This window comes from Delphinus delphis, chromosome 8, assembly GCF_949987515.2.
Source record: "Delphinus delphis chromosome 8, mDelDel1.2, whole genome shotgun sequence".
In the NCBI taxonomy this organism is placed as follows: domain Eukaryota; kingdom Metazoa; phylum Chordata; class Mammalia; order Artiodactyla; family Delphinidae; genus Delphinus; species Delphinus delphis.
Genome location: NC_082690.1, coordinates 71,794,660 through 71,813,426, shown reverse-complemented (window position 1 = coordinate 71,813,426; position 18,767 = coordinate 71,794,660). Strand labels below are relative to the sequence as shown.

General features: G+C 45.0%; 1 protein-coding gene across 3 annotated transcripts in view; it reads left to right on the top strand.

Annotated features, from left to right (window-relative positions):
• Positions 1-18,767, top strand: part of PLEKHA7 (pleckstrin homology domain containing A7) — a 209,955-nt gene that overhangs the window by 109,736 nt on the left and 81,452 nt on the right. For all 3 annotated transcript variants that reach the window (XM_060018553.1, XM_060018555.1, XM_060018556.1), the window contains exon 4: positions 14,504-14,587. In XM_060018553.1, coding sequence (XP_059874536.1) covers positions 14,504-14,587 — 84 coding nt within the window. The remainder of the gene's footprint in view (positions 1-14,503; positions 14,588-18,767) is intronic.

Genomic DNA, 18,767 nt, shown 5'->3' with positions numbered 1-18,767 from the left:
AGTTTTTATTTATTTATATTCCAGTTGTATTGAGATATAATTGACATATAGCTCTAGAATTTTAAGGTGTGCAGCATAGTGATTTGACTTACATACATCATGAAATGATTATCACAATAAGTTTAGTGAACATTCATCATCTCTTCTAGATACAAATTAGAGAAATAGAAAAAAATTTTTTGTAATGAGAACTCTTAGGATTTACTCTCTTAACAAGTTTCATATATGACATATAGCGGTGCTAGTTATATTTATCATGTTGTACGTTACATCTTTAGTACTTATTTATATTATAACTGAAGTTCATAGTAACTTTTGACTACCTTCATCCAATTGCCCCTCCCCCAACTCACTCACCCTACTGTTACCATTCCCACCCCCGCCTCTGGTAACCACAAATCTGATCTCTTTCTCTGTAGGTTTGTTTGTATATTTGCTTTTGTTTGTTTTTGAAGTATAATTGACCTACAATGCTACGTTAGTTCCTGTTACACAACATAGTTATTTTTTTCTGTACATTTCAAAATGATCAACATGATAAGTGTAATTACGATATGTCACCATATAAAGGAATTGCTTAGTTATTGACTGTATTCCCCACACTGTACATTTCATACCCATGACTCATTCATTTTGCAAGTGGAAATTTGTACTTCTTAATATCCCTCACCTATTTCTTTCCTCCCCCCAACCCAGAAGCAATTATTTTTAAAAGATGGTGGCAGTGTTTCGAAGTTGCTTTCTGGAGCAGTTTCCTTATCTGTGAAATAGGCGGCTGTGTGGGGTGGACTCCAGTGCCTGTGCTCTAAACACCACAGGAGACTGCATTTTTCAGCTTGGGGTAGGTCTGTGATCTTGCTCCAGACAGAACCTGGCCAGATGCTGTTCTGTTGCAGGAGGCCCCGCTTGCCTTCAGTGGCCCCTGTGGGTGTTTAGAAGGAGCTGCAGCCACTGACACCACTGTTCTTTTGCATTCTTTAGGGTCAGACTGTTAGCAGTGCCTCTCTGGATTTTTCACTCTGTGCAAGAAACAGTCTGCTGGCTGTCATGGGGTTCACCTTTTTTTTTTTTTTATAAATTTATTTATTTATTTTTGGCTGTGTTGGGTCTTTGTTGTGGTGCGTGGGCTTCTCATTGCGGTACGCGGGCCTCTCACTGTTGTGGCCTCTCCCATTGTGGAGCACAGGCTCCGGACGCGCAGGCTCAGCGGCCATGGCTCACGGGCCCAGCCGCTCCGCGGCGTGTGGGATCTTCCCGAACCGGGGCACGAACCCGTGTCCCCTGCATCGGCAGGCGGACCCTCAACCACTGCGCCACCAAGGAAGCCCGGGGTTCACCTTTTCAGGAGACCAGTCAGGGAAGGCTAAAGGCGAGTCCACTTGCCATTATTGTTGGGAAGATTCTTTGAAGTTTTTTTGTGAGAGGGAAATTTTTTGGCCTATTTTTGCCATCATCTTTCCATTCTTACTCTTATGTAAGAAATCTCTATTCTTTAAAACAGATCTCCTTCATAAAAGGAGGAGCTTCTCTAGAATCAATGGTGTTGGTACAAGATAGGTGTTGCAAACTCAAATGTCTGTAGAGGCTTAGCAGATAACAAAAAACCAGACTGTGTGTATGCTCTCCAATTTGTTTTAGGAATACTCTGTCCTCTCTGTTTATCTTTTGTTTCCCTAATTCTGGTTGAGATATGGGTATGAAGAAATTTCTGTCCTGTAGGGAAATTAGAAATAAAGGTGTGATGACAAATAGCACTAGGCGTACACCCTCAACATCAGGAAGCAATAGGGAGTAGTGGGGACTGCAGTGAACTAGAAGGGCCATCCCACCTCTCATGGGGGCCCGCTGTTGCCACAGTGTTTGGTTTTCCAAGATGAGCTGGGTTTTTGTATGAAAATTTCCTGTTGTTAAACTTGGGCTCAATTTTAAAAATCTGTGTGGTTCAAATAAAATGAATTCTGGGGGCAAATTGGTTTGCAGGTAATCAGTTTGAAACCTCTTATATATGTTGGGGCAGATTGGCATATGGGATGGGCTCCTGGGTCATCTCTCTGTGGGTTGGTCTCGTTTGGTGGGGGGGGGCGGTCCTAGCGGAGCTGTGTGCGGAGGGGGTCGCTTATGTTCATCCTTGCAGGTGGATATGGAGGAATCGAAGATACGTAAAGTAAAAAGCAAGTTAAAGAAAAATGTGTACAGTTTTATTCTGTTTATGTAAATTTTTTTCTAAAAAGATGTGTATATAAATTTTAAATGCATAAAAATTTCATAAAGGCGAAAAACAAAAACAAAGAATACACAAGGAACTGGTAAAGGTGTTGCCTCTGAGATTGACACTGAATTCAAGGCAAAAAAGGGACCTTCTGCTTTTTAGTTTATACCTGTCTGTAACACGGAATACAGTTGACTCTCTGTGTCCGCAAATGCAGAACCCACAGATAAGGAGGCTCACTGTACTATGCCATTTTATATAAGGGACCCGATCACCTGTGGATTTTGGAATTGGGGAGGGTCCTAGAACCAATCCCCCACAGATGCCAAGGGACGACTGTACTTAATTTTTGTAGGGTAAAATGAAAAGAGTTGTTGGGAAGCATAATTGCCGTATAAAGAGTGTAAGCCTTCAGTGCTGAGAGTACAAGGAAGGAAGAAGGCAGAGTGGTCTGGAGTGATCAGGAAGGACTACTGGGAAGAGAAGAGGCCTTGAAGATTGGGTAGAATTCGTTAGGGAAGAAGACTGCAGGAGACAAAGCCCAGGGGTGGGATAGACCGGGTGATTTGGGTACTGATAAACGCTTAAATTTGGTAGGAGCTGAGGGTCTAGGGAAGTGGTGAGAGAGAGGGAGGCTTTAGCAGTGAGGAGCCACGGAGGGTGTGTGCCAGGAGATAATGGAACGAGAGCGGTGCTCCAGCATGATCAATCTGGCAGTAAGGATGCGGGAGTTTGGAGGCAGGACTACAGGGTGGGAGCCTGTCATGTGGCCTCTTTGGGCTCCCAGCTAGCTGTCACTGATCCCTGCCAGGGTGTTGCCTGGTGAACAAAATTATAGCTATATACCTGGTGAATAAGCTCACAGCACTTCCCGTTTCTCCACTCTCAGGAATGTGGGCTTTGGAAGTTGGCCAGCCTCTGCTGGTGCTCGATGTGCTTCCTGTACCTCTGCTGCCAGCGTGTCTCCCCAGACATTTTGGAGGTTCTGTGGAGGAACTGGCCATTGACTGAAGTGTAGCTGCTAAGAACAGGCCCATACTTTGGAGTCAGGCAGATATGGGCTTGAAGTCTGACTTTGTCACCTACTGGTTATGTGACCGTGGGGTGGCACTTGACCCCTTTGGGCTTCAATATTCATGTTTGCAAAATGGGGATAAAACGATTTACCTTCTAGGGTCGTTGTACCCAGCAGATTGACACATAGCAAGTTGGTGGGCCTTGCTGTAGTTTTACACTGTGGTACTCACTCTGATCTGCAGTTATATATATTTATATTATTTATGTTTAATATTATAAAATACTTACTGTATCTATTTATGACCATATCAGTCTATTCTTTTGGATTGTAAGCTCCAGTTCAGTGGGAGTAATTATGTTCTAATCACTGTTTTAGGCCAAAACACTCAGCGCAGAACATATAGTAGCGCTAAATAAATGTTGAATGAATGGAGTTTGTGCTCTTAAACCTACTCCAGCCTTTACAAACAGTTGACTTTACAAACAGTTACAAACAGTTGATCGACTAGGGTGTATCTGTAGTTGAGAGACTAACTTCTCTGTGGTTGAAACAAGTTTTTTTTTTTTTTGCGATACGTGGGCCTCTCACTGTTGTGGCCTCTCCTGTTGCGGAGCACAGGCTCCGGACGCGCAGGCTCAGTGGCCATGGCTCACGGGCCCAGCCACCCCGCAGCATGTGGGATATTCCCGGACCGGGGCACGATCCCATGTCCCCTGAATCGGCAGGTGGACTCTCAACCACTGCGCCACCAGGGAAGCCCTGAAACAAGTTTTGTCAATTCAAATGCCCTTGTTAGGATGATATGTCAGGATGGCTTGTCGAGTCCTTCATTCTTTCATTCTACAGTGGCAGATCTGTTTTCTGGGACTTGATGTTTGCAAAATTTGGGAGGTCTTCTTTAAAATATATACAGTTGTAGAAAGCATGTACACACGTTGCTAGGCCCCTTTCTAGGGCCTTGGAAGGGGCTTGTGAAAGTGAGGGGCCCTAATACTTGAAATTCCTTAGTTTCACAATAAATCATCTCTGCATTTAAAGATTTATAGAATACTCCCTACAGGCAGGGGTGGGAGTTGTGAAGGATATGGAAATTTCTAAAAGGGAAAAAATGATGTTAATGGATACAGGTTTTAGTAAAGCTGTCATTCCAAGTAGACTCAGAACAAAACCCCGTTGTTTTGTTTTATGTTTTTTGTTTTTTTTTCATTCAGCAAATATTTATTGAGCACCTACTGTGTGCCAGGCATATGTAGGCATTGGAACATAGCTGTGAAAAAAGAAGTCCTTGTCACCTGCATCATGACTTGTAGACCTACATAGATGCAGTGAAGAGCCACAGTGTTGCTCTGAGGCCGTGAAGATAAAGGCACTTTGATACCTTAGTTTGCCTTTCTAACCCCCTGCCCTTCTTGGTAGCCATCCCAAGCAGTGATGAAAGAATCATAGATTTGGGAGTGAGTATCGTGGCTTGTAACCGCTCAGCCTCTTCCTGGCCATGCCCATGAGAGATAGTGATAGAGGAGCTTTCATTTCTCCACCAAAGACTCTCTGCTTTGGGGCTGATTTCAGCCACAGTGTGGCAGAGCAGAACCGAGTGAGCAATTCATTCTGACTCCTGGGCTCACAAGTGGAGGTGTTTTTTTATATTCTGCTACAAGAGGGGCAGCCAACCCCATGGTCTCAAAGAACAGAAGAATTGGGGCCTGGAGACACAAAGTGCCTGCCTCCGTGTTTACCTCCAGCCGGTGCTCCACTTGGCCACAGCGTGGCGGTGACTCACAGCTGGAACTGTGTTCCTGCATAGTTGCCAGGTTTTGCGTAGGGGTGGGCGAGGAGAAAGGAGAATGAATGAGTAGGAGCAAGTGGCTGCTGGATTTGTAACCCCTTGGGAGGCAGCTGCTCCAGAACCGAAATTGAAAGAGAACAGGCGGGCTGGGAGCCTCTGCTTCACCTCTGCAGGTGGCCGGACCCTCCCTCCCAGTCTGACCTGAACTGGGGTTTTCATAAGGCCCGGGCTGGGAAGACACAGCATGGAGCTCGAGGAGAGAGTGAGTGTGTCTGCCGCCTTTCCCAGCGAGAACAGAGCTGGAGAGCAGGTTAGTCCTATACTGGTTACTGTTACTGGGATTCAGTTTGCCGTGATGTATTCTGATTCATGAAAGTCAAGTAATGACAAAGAAAGGGAGTTTTCGATGGGTTGGTTGGGAGTGTCTGCAGTTTAAAAAAAAGAAGAGCCCAATTTAATTGGGAATAAACAGGACAAAAGTATCATTAACTACACCTCCCCGATGTCATTACAAAGGATATTCTGTTGGCAAGCGAGACTGGGGAGGACAGCTGTTCTGCCTCCTTCCTTTGTGTTTTCAATTATGTGCAGTGTTGTTGCATTTCAGTCTGTGGCTCCAGCAGTAGTCTGAGATGAACCTCAGTGTCTCAAGATGTTACAGCTGGAAGATCCCTAGAACATCACCTGGTCTAGCCTTCTCATTTTACACTTGAGGAACCTGACTTATTGAAGAGCATTAAAGAGAAGCATTAACCTGGATGTTCTCTGAGGTCGAAAATGTTACCATGAAGTTTTAAAACTTCTGTAGAGTGTGTGTCCCTGGCTCAGCACAGCCTGCTGGGAAGGCTGTTTTTTCTTGGGCTGCACTTTCTGAACCATGGGGCTCGACCCAGTGAGGGACAGAAGCGTGGCTGAAGGAAGGTGCTTATTGATCTGAAACTACTTTGCCTGGCAGGCGAGTTCTAAGTTTAAACAAGAGGCTGGGTGTTTTGCCTTAACTCAAAGGGAAGAAAATGTGTTCTTGAGCCAGGCTAATAATATGGGAGTTTGCAACATAGAAAAAGACAAAACAACTCTATTAGAGTGGAGTTTTAGAGCTAGCAAAAGAAAAATATAACAGACACTGAAGGTTGAGTGCCTGCCATAGGCCAGGCACATTATCGGTACTCTTTATAACAATCTTGCAGGGTTGGAATTGTCTCCTCTTTTTACAGATAAGGAAACCAACACTCAGAAAGGTCATTAACTCTTTCAAGGTCGGGTACCGCCAGCGTGCGGCAGAGCTGGGGTTTGAACTGCATGCAGCCTGTATGACTGAATAGCCTGGGCTTCATGCTTTGAAGCCTGCGTGTGGCCTTGATGGAGAGTCTAAGCCCCTCATTGGACAGACGAGGAAACTAAGGGCCAGAGAGGTTGTGTATTTGCTCAGGGGTGTGAAACTAGTTGGTAGTAACAGAGCTGGTACCTCGGCTCCTATTACATTGCTTCTCTGCCAACTTCCTTTAAAAAAAGAGTTAGGGGAGGGGAGGCTATCTGGGTTTGATTTCCTCATTCAGTCAGGAGTTTGGCTTTAGTCTTTTCATGGTTATTGAAGTCCTGTGGAGCCACAATTAAAACTTCCTATTAACCATCAATCCTAAGTATTGGAGCCCCATGTTGGGGCTTGGGGAGAAGAGAGGCTTGCAGTGTGGGTTACTGGGTCAGAAGAGGTAATTTATGAAATGAGCTGGCCACTGAGTGGAGAGCCTAATGAAACATAGATCTTTTCAGATCATGATGGAAGATTTCGGTCTGTTAAATTCAGTGTTTGGAAAGGAGAGACCTCCCTCTTGCAAGATGTGAGAGCCTCCAGTTAACTCAGTTAATTCTGTGACTCCCTTGAGCCCAGCTCTGTCTGTGCCAGGCTCATCCCCTTTTGGCACCTTTGGGCAAGGAGAACAGGTACTGACTGCCCCTCTGGGTGGTGGGTCTGAGGTTTGGCTGCATTTCAGTGTCTTTGCCTAGTTGAGTGAGTCAACTGTGGACAGTGTGGAAGTGGGGAAGGCCCTTCCTTGGTCTGCACCGTGCTCCCCAGGGCTGATGGAGTCTCCTAGCCTGGGTGTAGGATCCTTTATCAGGGCCTGGGGGCCTCTGCCTCCCCAACTCTCTCTGGGGCATGTGTGATCCTTGGGCTGCTGAAACCAGAAAATGAGAGCGGTTCTGCACAGCCTCTCCCTGAAGGTGGCGTGTGTTTGTGCTCAGGCTGTTCAGATAAAGGACTTCAAGTGCCTGCTCCATGGTATTGCTGTTCTGTGCTGCAGGAGATACATGAGAAATCAGTGAATGACTGCCCCCAGCCCTGTGGGACCTTAGGATCTTACTGGAGGTAGGGGGAGAGGGGGAGGAGAGCAAACACACATGAAACAGTAGAGAGCAATGTGAGAGCATATAGCCAGTCACCAAATTGTAGGTTTCACACCAAATACGCTCCAAGTTCACAAAAAGGAGATACAGGTGATGTTTGTATTATCCTCCTATGTGTTTTTAATCACTCAGTAATTGCCTCTAGGGTGTTTGCATTCCATTCTTTGATTCTCTCTGCCAAGTGTACTACCTCTCCTTTGCAGCAGTGAGGGGGAGGGGAGTTGCAGGGGAGGGTTAATTTCTCCAAATTATATTGTAACACAGTTGGGAGAGAGCCAAGGATTAAGCATTCGTACTATGTTGGTGTCTGATGCTTCCTTCCTCAGGTGGTAAGAGCAGAAGCCACTGCCTTTTGATGGCTTATGACCCTTGTTTTTGTCTGTCTGTGATCCAAGTCCAGACTTCAGTAGGGTTAGCTAGCCTATTTGGAGGCATGGCCTCGCTTTAAAGTAGGAGTCTCCTTCATTATTATTTCTCATTCATTCATTCAGCACATATCACAGAGCCAGACTCTGTTACAAGCTGATAATAGCAGTAAAAAGACAGGCAAGGTCCTTGCTCTCCTGGAATACACTGTTAGTTTGGGTTACTGATGATCAGCAAACACAGACATAAGTAAGAAAAATAACAGTAACAATTAAAATAGGGTGATGTGATATGAAGTGACTGGGAGCCTACTTCAGTGGGTGGTTGGGAAGGGCTCTGAGATGATAATTCTGCTGAGGTCTGAATGACAAGGAACCAGTTAGAAAGTAAGGGGAAGAGCATCCAGTACAAAGGTTGTTAAGTAAGAGAGAGCTTGGTATTCAGGGAGCAGAAAGGAGACCGATGTGGCCAGAGCAGGATGGGGATGGAGGAGAGTGGTGCAAGAAGAGGACGGAGCTAGGCAGGGGTCAGATCATCTAGGATCTTGTAAGCCAAGGTAAGGAGCTTGAATTTTACTCTATGTGTGATGTGGAGCTGTTGTAGGGTTGAAAGGAGGAGTGTGTGTGATCTAACTGACATTTTAAAAGATCCGTCAGGCTTTTGATGAGTAGGGTGGGTGGTACAGAGGCCAGGGTGGAAGCAGGAGAGCAGTTAGGTGGCTGTTGCGATGACTAGTGTGCTGGCTGTAGACATGAAAAGAAGCGTATGAGTTCAGAGTATGTTTTTTAGATGGAGGCAACAGGACTTGTGAACATATGATGTGTAGTGGTTAAGGTAAAGGAGTGGAGGATGACTCCTAGGTTGTTGGATAGCGATGCTGATAACGGACATAGGGAAACCTGGAGGAGGAGTATTGGATTTGGTGGGAGTGAGGGGAGGAGATTCATTCTATTTTTGCCCTGTTAAAATTTAGATGCCTGTTAGTCATTGCCATTGTCGAGACACAGCCAGGGGACTTCCCTGGTGGCGCAGTGGTTAAGAATCCGCCTGCCAATGCAGGGGACACGGGTTCGATCCCTGGTCCGGGAAGATCCTACATGCCACGGATCAGCTAAGCCCGTATGCCACAACTACTGAGCCTGCACTCTAGAGCCCTCGAGCCACAACTACTGAAGCCTGCGCACCTAGAGCCCGCGTACCGCAACGAAGAGTAGCCCCCGCTCACTGCAACTAGAGAAAGCCTGTATGCAGCAACGAAGACCAAACACAACCAAAAAACAAACAAACAAAAAAGACACAGCCAGGTTCAACAAACATGAATTGAGTACCTTCTGTATGCTAGGCGTTGTGTGATGCCCTTTCATATATCCTCTCAACAACCTTTTGGAAGGATATTATTATTATTTCCTATTTGCAAATGGATGAAATGAGGCTCAGAGACCTGAGGTGGCTTGTTCTGGTTTGAACCCAGGTCTTCTGACCCCAGGACTCTGGGCTGACTTGTTGCCGAGGGTGGATATTGAAGGAGGCTGGTTAATACTGTGTTGGTGGCACTCACCTGGAGAGAGGATGGGGACCATATGTTGTCTCGCCAAGGTCTGATTCCCATGCTTCTGGAAGGAGGACCTGTCAGAGTCATGCCAGTGTGCAGCGAGCTGCTTGACATTTTCAAATAGTGCAAGCTCCAAAGACCACTTCAGTAACGTCCTCAGCCCCCTTAGGAATGCCACACGAATAGCGGTGACACTTTTTACTAAATGAGCAATTTTGTAAAAGTGTTAAGTAAAATAAAACAAAAGTTTCTTAAGAAGTGTTGGGGGAATGTAGAGATGCCATTTCGACTGTTGGCCGCTATCTCTTTACTCTGCAGCCCACATGGGAGCTGAAGGCGGGGAGGCAATTTCTTGTGTTTTTGGGTTATTAATTCGGGGACCTAACTGGGAGGATTAGTAGGTTACCTGGAACCTTGGCTTTCTGGAGACACTGGGATTCAGCACAAAGATAGTAAGTGCCGTAACAAGTCTGGAGGCAGTGCTGACTGTGGCTTGATGTCTGTAGGGTGACTCGTTCACAGCATTCTGAGAGCTGTATTGAGGAGCCAGAAGGTCCAGAGTGGCAGGTGCCGCCAAGCATACCAATGAGGAGAGCCTTGATAGAGTCCCCCCGTGGGCTTCAAGGCCGGATGCTTTCCTTACATTTTAAGTTGTCTCTTCTGCTCTTTACAGCAGGGGCCAGATAAGAGCTCGTGCTGGCAGAGCAGATCTGTCACGCTCTCAGCATACCAATACCACCACTGTCAGAAAAGCAGATTTACCAGGCTGCTCCGACCTCCACTCTTGAGCACCATTCAGAACTTCTTGCCATGCCAGAAACAGTGGCTGTGCTAAGTAAATTGGAACCTTTATGTTTAACCAACCAGAGTCACTGTTCACGTTATAGTCAAAATCTCTATGAATGGAAGAATTAATCTTGCAAAAATGTTGCAAGAAACTGTAGGACTCATTTACATTTTGACTAGCCCTGTCTGTGGCTGTAGGTGGGTTCTTCCTTCTAGTGAGCTCAAATCAGTCTCCGGTTCTCCCTGGCCCTCACTCTGTTCTCTTACCAAGTCTCCTGTGTTGGCTGTCATACTTCTTGAGGGCCTAACGCAAGTCCTTCCAGCCCAGGGCTTGTGAAGACGTGCTTGTTTACGTGGATGGTTACCCATGGCCCGCCTTTATGGGGCTTGTCCTTCCCTGCCATCTTCCACCTGTGCTCCCTGGTCCTCTCACAGGTGAGACTGGCTGCCCTCCAACCTGGAGGGCTGCTCCTGGGAGGAAGAGTGGGATCTGAAAATAAAGGCTAGGTTCTGCTCTACCTCATTTGCCGAGTTACTTTCTCAGTAGTCTGAAATGCAACAGAAGCCCTTGTATGGAGGAGAGAGAGTTTCTGTGCTCCACTGAAACCAGCCACCTGGCTCCCGGCCGGGTCACCTACATCACTGTCAGGGAGCAAGGTGGCAATTCAGGTTTAAGAACAGGTATTTCAGGGGATTTGTCTGTGCCTGCTAACTTCATCTTAAGATAGGGTCATAGGACATGAGATTCTTCATGGGTTTTAGAAAATCAAAAGTCAGGAAATGGGGCAGGCTGGGGGCTTTTGGGCTGAGGGGTTAAGGACAGCAGGAAAAGTCAGAGGACTTTGCAATCTCCCAATGGGTGGGGGAATCTAGCGTTCCATAGGCAACCTCCATTTGGTGAAGGTGAGCCTGGAGTGGTAGAAAGAGATCAGAAAGGTGGTGGGTGCAGGAACCCAGGAGTTGACTGTTGTGGGCATGTCATTTCCCCTTTCTGGGCCTTTCCTCACCTGTGGCTTGATGTAACGAAACACAGCCTGCCCTGCTGGGTGTTTAGGCAGATTGAATGAAATAGTCCAAGGACCTAACTCTTCTTCCTTTGCCAAAAAGTGCTGAACCAGAAGCTCTGCCATTAGCAACCTGGGCGAGTTTGATCAGAAACCATCGAATTTTAAGACCTCAGTATTCAGGAGGCATTACTACTTTTTAAAAATTTTATTTAATTATTATTTATTCGGCTGCATTGGGTCTTCATGGCTGCACGTGGGATCTTCGTTGCAGCACGTGGGATCTTTAGTTGCAGCATGCAAACTCTTAGTTGTGTCATGTGGGATCTAGTTCCCTGACCATAGATCGAACCTGGGCCCCTCTGCATTGGGAGCTCGAAGTCTTAGCCACTGGACCACCAGGGAAGTCCCCCAGGAGGCATTGCTTTGATTCATCTCTTTTCTCAATGTATTGAGTCCTTTTTTTTTTTTTAATTTAGTCTTCCAATAACATCCCGTGACCCACATCTTCATTTATTTTTGCATAATATAGGAATAAAAATATCTGTGCTGCCTACCTCAGTGGGTACTTGGGAGGGTCAAATACAATAATGAATGTGACCACACTTAAAACTTCATGTAAATGCAGGAAATGGTGGTGATGGTGCTGTGGTTGATAACTGTTTTTAGCAAAAAGGGCAGCGTCCATATTAGGGAAGGAAGGCTGAGGAGCTGCCTCTAGGTCTGACCAAATGACAGCTATATTTTTGTCCACTTGAAAAAACTATCTTTCTTCTAATGTTAGAATGTGAAAATCAGCACAGTGCCTACACCTTCCAGCTCAGGGTTCATTTACCCAAGACCCTGGGCTTATTTAAGCTGGTACAGGTTGGGTGTGGAGAGCCCAGGAGTTGCTATTCAGGTTGTACAGTGTGTATGAAGGCATTGCTGGATGCCGGATGCTGCTCCCAGCACATAGAAGGTTTGCTCTTTGCTCACACCTACCAGAGATTCACCAGGCTGACCTTGGCATAGGACCAAAGACTGTTTGGGGGCTACTGAGTGCCACACAGGTGGTGTCATTCAGAAGTTTGGCCCTGGGCATAAGGGGAGGGAGAGGAGGTAGCAGTAGATGCTGCTGTTTTTCAGATGCCTTGACTTTAGGGACTTCCGATATTGACCAGGAAGCTGCCAGCCCCACAGACTCCTAAGGGAAGGGGACAGCAGGTTAGCACGCAAAGAGCATCGATTTAGAAATTGAAGACCTGGATTCATGGCCCAGTCTTATCACTTATTGACAGAGTTATCTTGAGCAAGTCTCTTGACCTCTCTGAGCCATTTCCTCATTCATAAAACAGGGGCCGACGGTGTTAATAGTTAAGATGTGTAAGAAAAGGCTTTGTAGAGGTAATCGTGGTTAGGAATTATTGTTATTCCCATTATGAGCAGAGCATTTTTTTTTTTCCTCTAGGTAGAAATGAGGCAGGCTTAGGTAGAATGTTTTCAAATTCCCTGGTGAATGGAGATGGCTAAAAGAAACTGGGTGCAAATAAAGCCTAACCCGTGAACACAATGCAGGGATTTCTGAAATAGGTGTTACGGGGGCCTGCTTCTCATCCTTATCCAGACGCTCATTCCTCAACTCTGTTTTTTTTGGGAAGAACAGTCTGCTGCCTGCCAGATGAGGTCATAGGATTCCAAGGGCTTTGCCTGGAGCCAGGAGCTGGGAATTCGGAGGCCGGCAGTGGTGGGGAGGGTTGAGGGGGTGCTAGGGGTGGTGTGCAGTTGCAGGGCCAGGGAGCAGACTGGCCGGATAGCTCTGCCTATTTCACCTAGGGCTTATTAGGATTCAGGCTGCTCAGATCTCAGTGCTAGCTTTACCCAGACACCAGACGCAGGACGCTCTGACAGCTCCAGGGCAGAGTAAGGCAAACAAAGGTTTTTTGTTTTTTGTTTTTTAACCTTTATGCTATGCTCATTTAAACCTACTAATCTCTGGGGTGAGTCAGGGCTCAGTTTGGGGATGGGGCTGATATCTTAACACTATCGAACTGAGATGATATGTTGACTCTGACAAGAAAAAGCATTTTAACCGTCTGTATAAGGAGCCTTAAAAAATGACCATGCCCTTTGATTTAGTAATGTTACTTCTGGGACTTTAACCCAAGGAAATAATTTGAATTGCAGAAAAAGCCCATAAATGCAAAGATATATTGACTATAATAGTGGGGGTGGGGTAGGGGAAGCACCTAAAATGTCCAGCATTAGAAGAATGTAAATCTTTCTAGAATGTAAGCACTGCGGGGTAAGGACATTTTTGTTCACTCTGTATCTCTAGCACCTCAGGCAGTACCTGGCACACAGATGGCCAGTAAAAATTTTACATCTATATGATAAGACTATTATTCACCTATTTCAAATGAAGACATCTTAATGACATAGGAAATTGTCTATGTTAATTGGATGTGAAAAAAGCAGGATACAGATTTCTAAATACAGTAAAATCATATTTTTAAAAAAAATGATAAAAAAAAAGAAAGCTAGGAAAGAGAAGAAACCCAGGTATATCTCTAGGTGGTGAGATCATGGGTGACCTTTTTTCTTTCTATATTTTCTAAAATTTCTAAAACAACTATGATTTCGCGAGTGAGAAAAACATTTTAACATAAATCATATTCTTTAAAGAATAGAAAAAGGAGGTTAGGTTAGTTTATTCGTGTGGATCAGAGCAGCAGCCTCTAGAGCCAACTCCTCCTTCCTTTCAAAGAACCAGGCAGCCTTTATGAATACACAAAACACCTACACACTTCGGTTGTGTCTGTCAACTCGGCGTGGAAGCTGATCCCTTCTCACTTCAAAAGGGTGATAAAAACTCCACAGTGTTGAAATTGTACAGGTCATGTTGCAGAGACATGCCCATACATTTATATTCCATCACTGAAGTGAAGACATTTTGTAGTAGGGAGAAGAATTTTAAGAAGATAGATTTTTCTGGGTGGATGTTAATTCTTAGGATTCTTTTCCTGGTTCATGGGTTTTGGAAGCTGTTGAAAGTGCCATCTGCTTTCGTTCATTCTTGTTTTCAGCTCGTGCCATCTTAAAGTAACTTGCGCTGAGTGAGTCAGTTTCTTGGAGTTAGCCCTTCATGGACTGTCTCTCTGAGATACAGTGCTGTCTTGGAGGCAAGACTTGCCTAGAATTGAAATCCCCACGTCTTAGGTGAGCTTTGGCGCCTGAGCTGGAAGTTTTTGGTTTTTCAGTGCATCTGGCTTCTGGAGTGGTCTTACCCTGGGAGGAGTCTGTGTTGACCAGGGGTCCTCAGACATTAATGACCTATTGTTGTGTCTGTGAGCCTTTCCATTCACAGGATTTCTCATTCATTATCTCTCTTTCTCTTTAGCCATAACCAGCAGACCACAGCCTTCAGGCATCCTGTGAGTGGGCAGTTTTCTCCAGAAAATAGCGAATTTATTCTTCAAGAAGAGTAAGTACATTTGTATATTCTCCTTTTCCAGGCACAGCTTGGGAGCTTAAAGGCATTTGCTTAAAACAAAGCTTGTTGGACTGTTTTCTGTCTCAGACGTAGGGGCTTGACGTGGATTGTTTGATTCAAGGTGAAACTCGAGAATTTTGTTTGTCAGTCTCTAGACTTCTTTCAGCGGGTAGATGTGGAAGCGGGGAGGTGATATGGGGATGTGCTGTGATGGTTATTGTCAGAGCCTCTTCATAACTCCCTTTCCCCGAATGATCCCTTTCCCCTCAAGTGTCACCTAACACACTAGCTGTGCTCTGAGAGGACCCACTCACCTGTTGTGAGAGTACCTTAAATCAGCCTCAGGTCCAGCTGAACCAACCTCCTGTGGAGGCCTCATATAGGAGCCCAAAGCCAGGGCTTAGAAGAGAGGAGGGCTGGTGGCCCCCATTGTCCCTGAACATTTTGAGTCCTTTCTGCTTGCTTTCCCTAACACGGGCACCGTCTTGCCCCTCAGTCCCATTTCACCAGGGCCTCTGGGGTGCTCAGAGGTAGTTTATACCACCCAGGGCTTGTCTGCTTAAAAATGCATGTACAGCCCACGCATACATTTTGGGGAGGTGTCCTCCCAAAAATGAAGGCAGAGAAATGTGTGCAAGTGTCTGTGTTCCCTTCTGATCATTTGAGATAGCTCTGTTTGAAGAAAACAATTCTGTCTGAGAAACTAATAGAGATGTTGGCTTTAAGCATTTTTCTTTTTTTCTTTAAAAAAAAATTTACACACACATACATATAATATATGTATAATGTGTGTGTGTGTATGTATATATATATATATATATATATATATATATATATATATATATATATATATATAATTTTGTTTTGGCCGCAATACACGGCTTGTGGGATCTTAGTTCCACGACCAGGGATTGAACCCAATCCCTCGGCAGTGAAAATGCGGAGTCCTAGCCACTGGACCGCCAGGGAATTCCCAAGCGTTTTTTTTCCCCCTTCAAATCATTTTTCTTCTGTTCAATCACCTAGATATGTTCAAATATAATCTTAAATTATCACTATTTATATTTTTACAGCATTCCCCTTTCTCAGTACTTAAACTTTTAAACTAACACGGAAAATTTCAAACATATACAAAAGTAGAGAGATACAGTAATAAATCCGATATATTCATTACCCATCTTCAACAGTTTCCAAAACATGGCTGATTTTATTTTATCTGTACCCTCCCCCTCACCCCTGGATTATTTTGAAGCAAATTCCGAACATATTATTTCATCTCAATAGTGTTTTCAACTTAGAATCATTATCCAACAGAACTTTTAAAACTAGAAATCTGTAATTATGATCATACTGACATTCCTTGCATGTTTACTCTGTGCTGGGGATTTTTATATGCATATCTCATTTAATACAATAATCCTGAGAAGTAGACCATCATCACCATCTTAGAGACGAAGATACTAAGACCCAAAGAAGTCACGTCACTTGCCCAAAGTTGCCTGGCTAGAAGTAGAAAAGCCAGGATGCCATCCCAGCCTGATCTCTTTTTGGTCAGGTCTAACCCTTGCCCTAGTCAGAAGCTGTTTGCTCAGTTATTTTGGTGCTCGTGGCCCACAGGACATGACAGCCGGACTGTGGGGCTTGTGGGGGGTTGGGGGGTGTTTGACTTTGAAAGCATTAATACTATTAGAGAAAGAGGGGATGCAAGGTAAAGATTGTCTTGTCTCCTACATTGAAAAAGACCTGCTGTGTAAAGACAAAGCCAGAATGTGGATTCTCCGAATTCCAGGTTGGAATGAGTTTGTTTATAGAATCCTGAAGGTTAGAAGCTCTTGGGAGGTTGTTGAATTCAGCCCCCCTCCTTAAGCATCCAGGAGACATGGGCGCCTGTCATTATTAAAGGTCTGGATGTAGAATCCATCAGAACATTTAGCTTGAGAAGTTACCAACTTTAATAAGAGCTTCTGGGGAAATGCACACTTTCCATCACTAAACACCTCTGTCACACACATCCTTTTTCTCATTGTTAACAGAAGACTTTATCCCTTGACCACTTACTTCTGAGAAGGTAGCCTCTTTATCCTACCAAAATAGCTCTGCAGCTAATCTCAATTCCATCCAGTTTCCAAGGAAAAGATATTCCTTCTTTTCAAGGGTCACTTTTTCTCTCTAGATCCCGTTTCCTGAATGTCATAAGGGGTGCTTGCTCATTTCAGATGTTGGGTACAACTATATGGCCAGACATTCCTTGAAGAAGACAGAATGTGCTTTAGGCGTTGAGAGGAAGGGATGATTCCTATGAACTGATGTGGTAATTGCTGCACTTATTCATTGAATACTTAGTCAGTGCCTACATGTGTCAGGGCCTATGCCAGACTCTGCAGTTATAGCAGCAAACAAGACAAATGTGGTCCTGTCTGTGAAGAGCTTACGGTTGAGCAGGGAAGATAATTAAACAAGATATCACAAATGTGATAAATGTTCAGGATAGAGGGAACACAGGGTTCAATGGGAGTTGATAAAAGAGAGTTCTAACCTGGCTCAGGGATTGTGGAAGGCCTCTCCATGCTGGGAAAGGATGTTGTTTAAATTGAGACCTGTCCAGTCAAGGTGAACAACTTGTGCAAAGACGGAGAGGGGAGAGCATGGGGAATCTATACTAGTTGAGTTAGAATGAAAAACAAAGAGCACAAAGTGGATTCTGGAGATACTTGGGAGGTAAAATTGACAGGACTTGGTGATTGATTGGCTGTGATGGGGACGAAAGAGAGGGAAGACTTTCTTGAAGTGTCTGGCCCTAAACTGGAGGAAGGGGTAAGATTTAGATAAGAGAAGATAAGTGTGCACGAGTGTGAGGGTCATTCACAGCTGAAGGAAGTGTTACCAGCCTTGGCAAGAAGACTGACATGCCACTTCCCAGAACTTCTGCCGCTAGTGTCCTTGTCCCCATGGTGAGCCACAGCTGCCTCCCGCCTCTGCAGGAGACCCTCCAACACTAGCAGAAATAAGGCATTACCCTATACATCCACCAGAGGGCAGACAGCGGAAGCAAGAAGAACTACAATCCTGCAGCCTGTGGAATGAGAACCACATTCACAGAAAGCTAGATAAAATGAAAAGGCAGAGGACTATGTACCAGATGAAGGAGCAAGATAAAACCCCAGAAAAACAACTCAATAAAGTGGAGATAGGCAGCCTTCCAGAAGACTGACATGTAATGGAGGTTTGTGAAGGAGAGATAAGGTTGGAGAGGGAGGTTGCAGCCAATTATCCAAATTGCTTCCTCTCTCCAAATAGACTTGGCTTTTCCTCCAGGTAAATCCTGGGGGAGCTCCGGAGGGTGAGTGAGGCATGATTTGCCTTCCCAATAACCATTTTTAAAAACTGTGCTAAGGAGTATGATTTCCACTTTGTTCCCTTTAGAGGAGCTTAATTTTGTTGTGTAGTGTGTTATGTGGTGAGAAAAAAAAGGCTGAGATGACCTTTTTCGTCTTTATATCAGCTCTCAGATTAATGTGTTGGGTAGAAAAAGGAAAACTGGCTCTTTTCTTTTCCTTCTCCAAAAGTCTGTTACGGTCACATTGACTCCTCTCGCCAGAGCCTCTGCCTCGGTTTCACCACTTCTAGAGCGGTGGTTCTCAAAGTGTGGTCTCTGAACCAGCATCCCCTGGGAACTTGTTAGGGATGCAGTTCTCAAGCCCCACCCCAGACCTACTGAATCAGAGATTCTGGAGGTAGGACCCCCATAAACTGTGTTTTAACAAGCCTTCAGGTGATTCTGATTCTGGTAAGAGTTTGAGAACCACTGATTTAAACAACCTGCTGTTCCCATCCCTCCTGAATTACTCCCAGATTCTTCTATTTATCCTTAAGTCTCCTCCAGATAACCCATCATTCTTTGGGCTACAGTGGCAATCTCAGATGGATTTTAGTCAGATAATCTTGGGATTCCTTATCCTGTGAGAAGAAAAAAAACATTCTCCATGGTGACTTCCTTTAGAGCATTACTGATGTGAACAGATAACCCATCTCCCGCACTGCTGGCAGGTGGGGCTCACCTGAGCTGTTTGGTGTACCAGGTGCATGCCCACCAAAAGATTGTTTCCCATCTTACTGATTAGAAGCATGGAGAAGAGAAATAATGTGAAAGCTGTGATCTGGTGGATCTAGA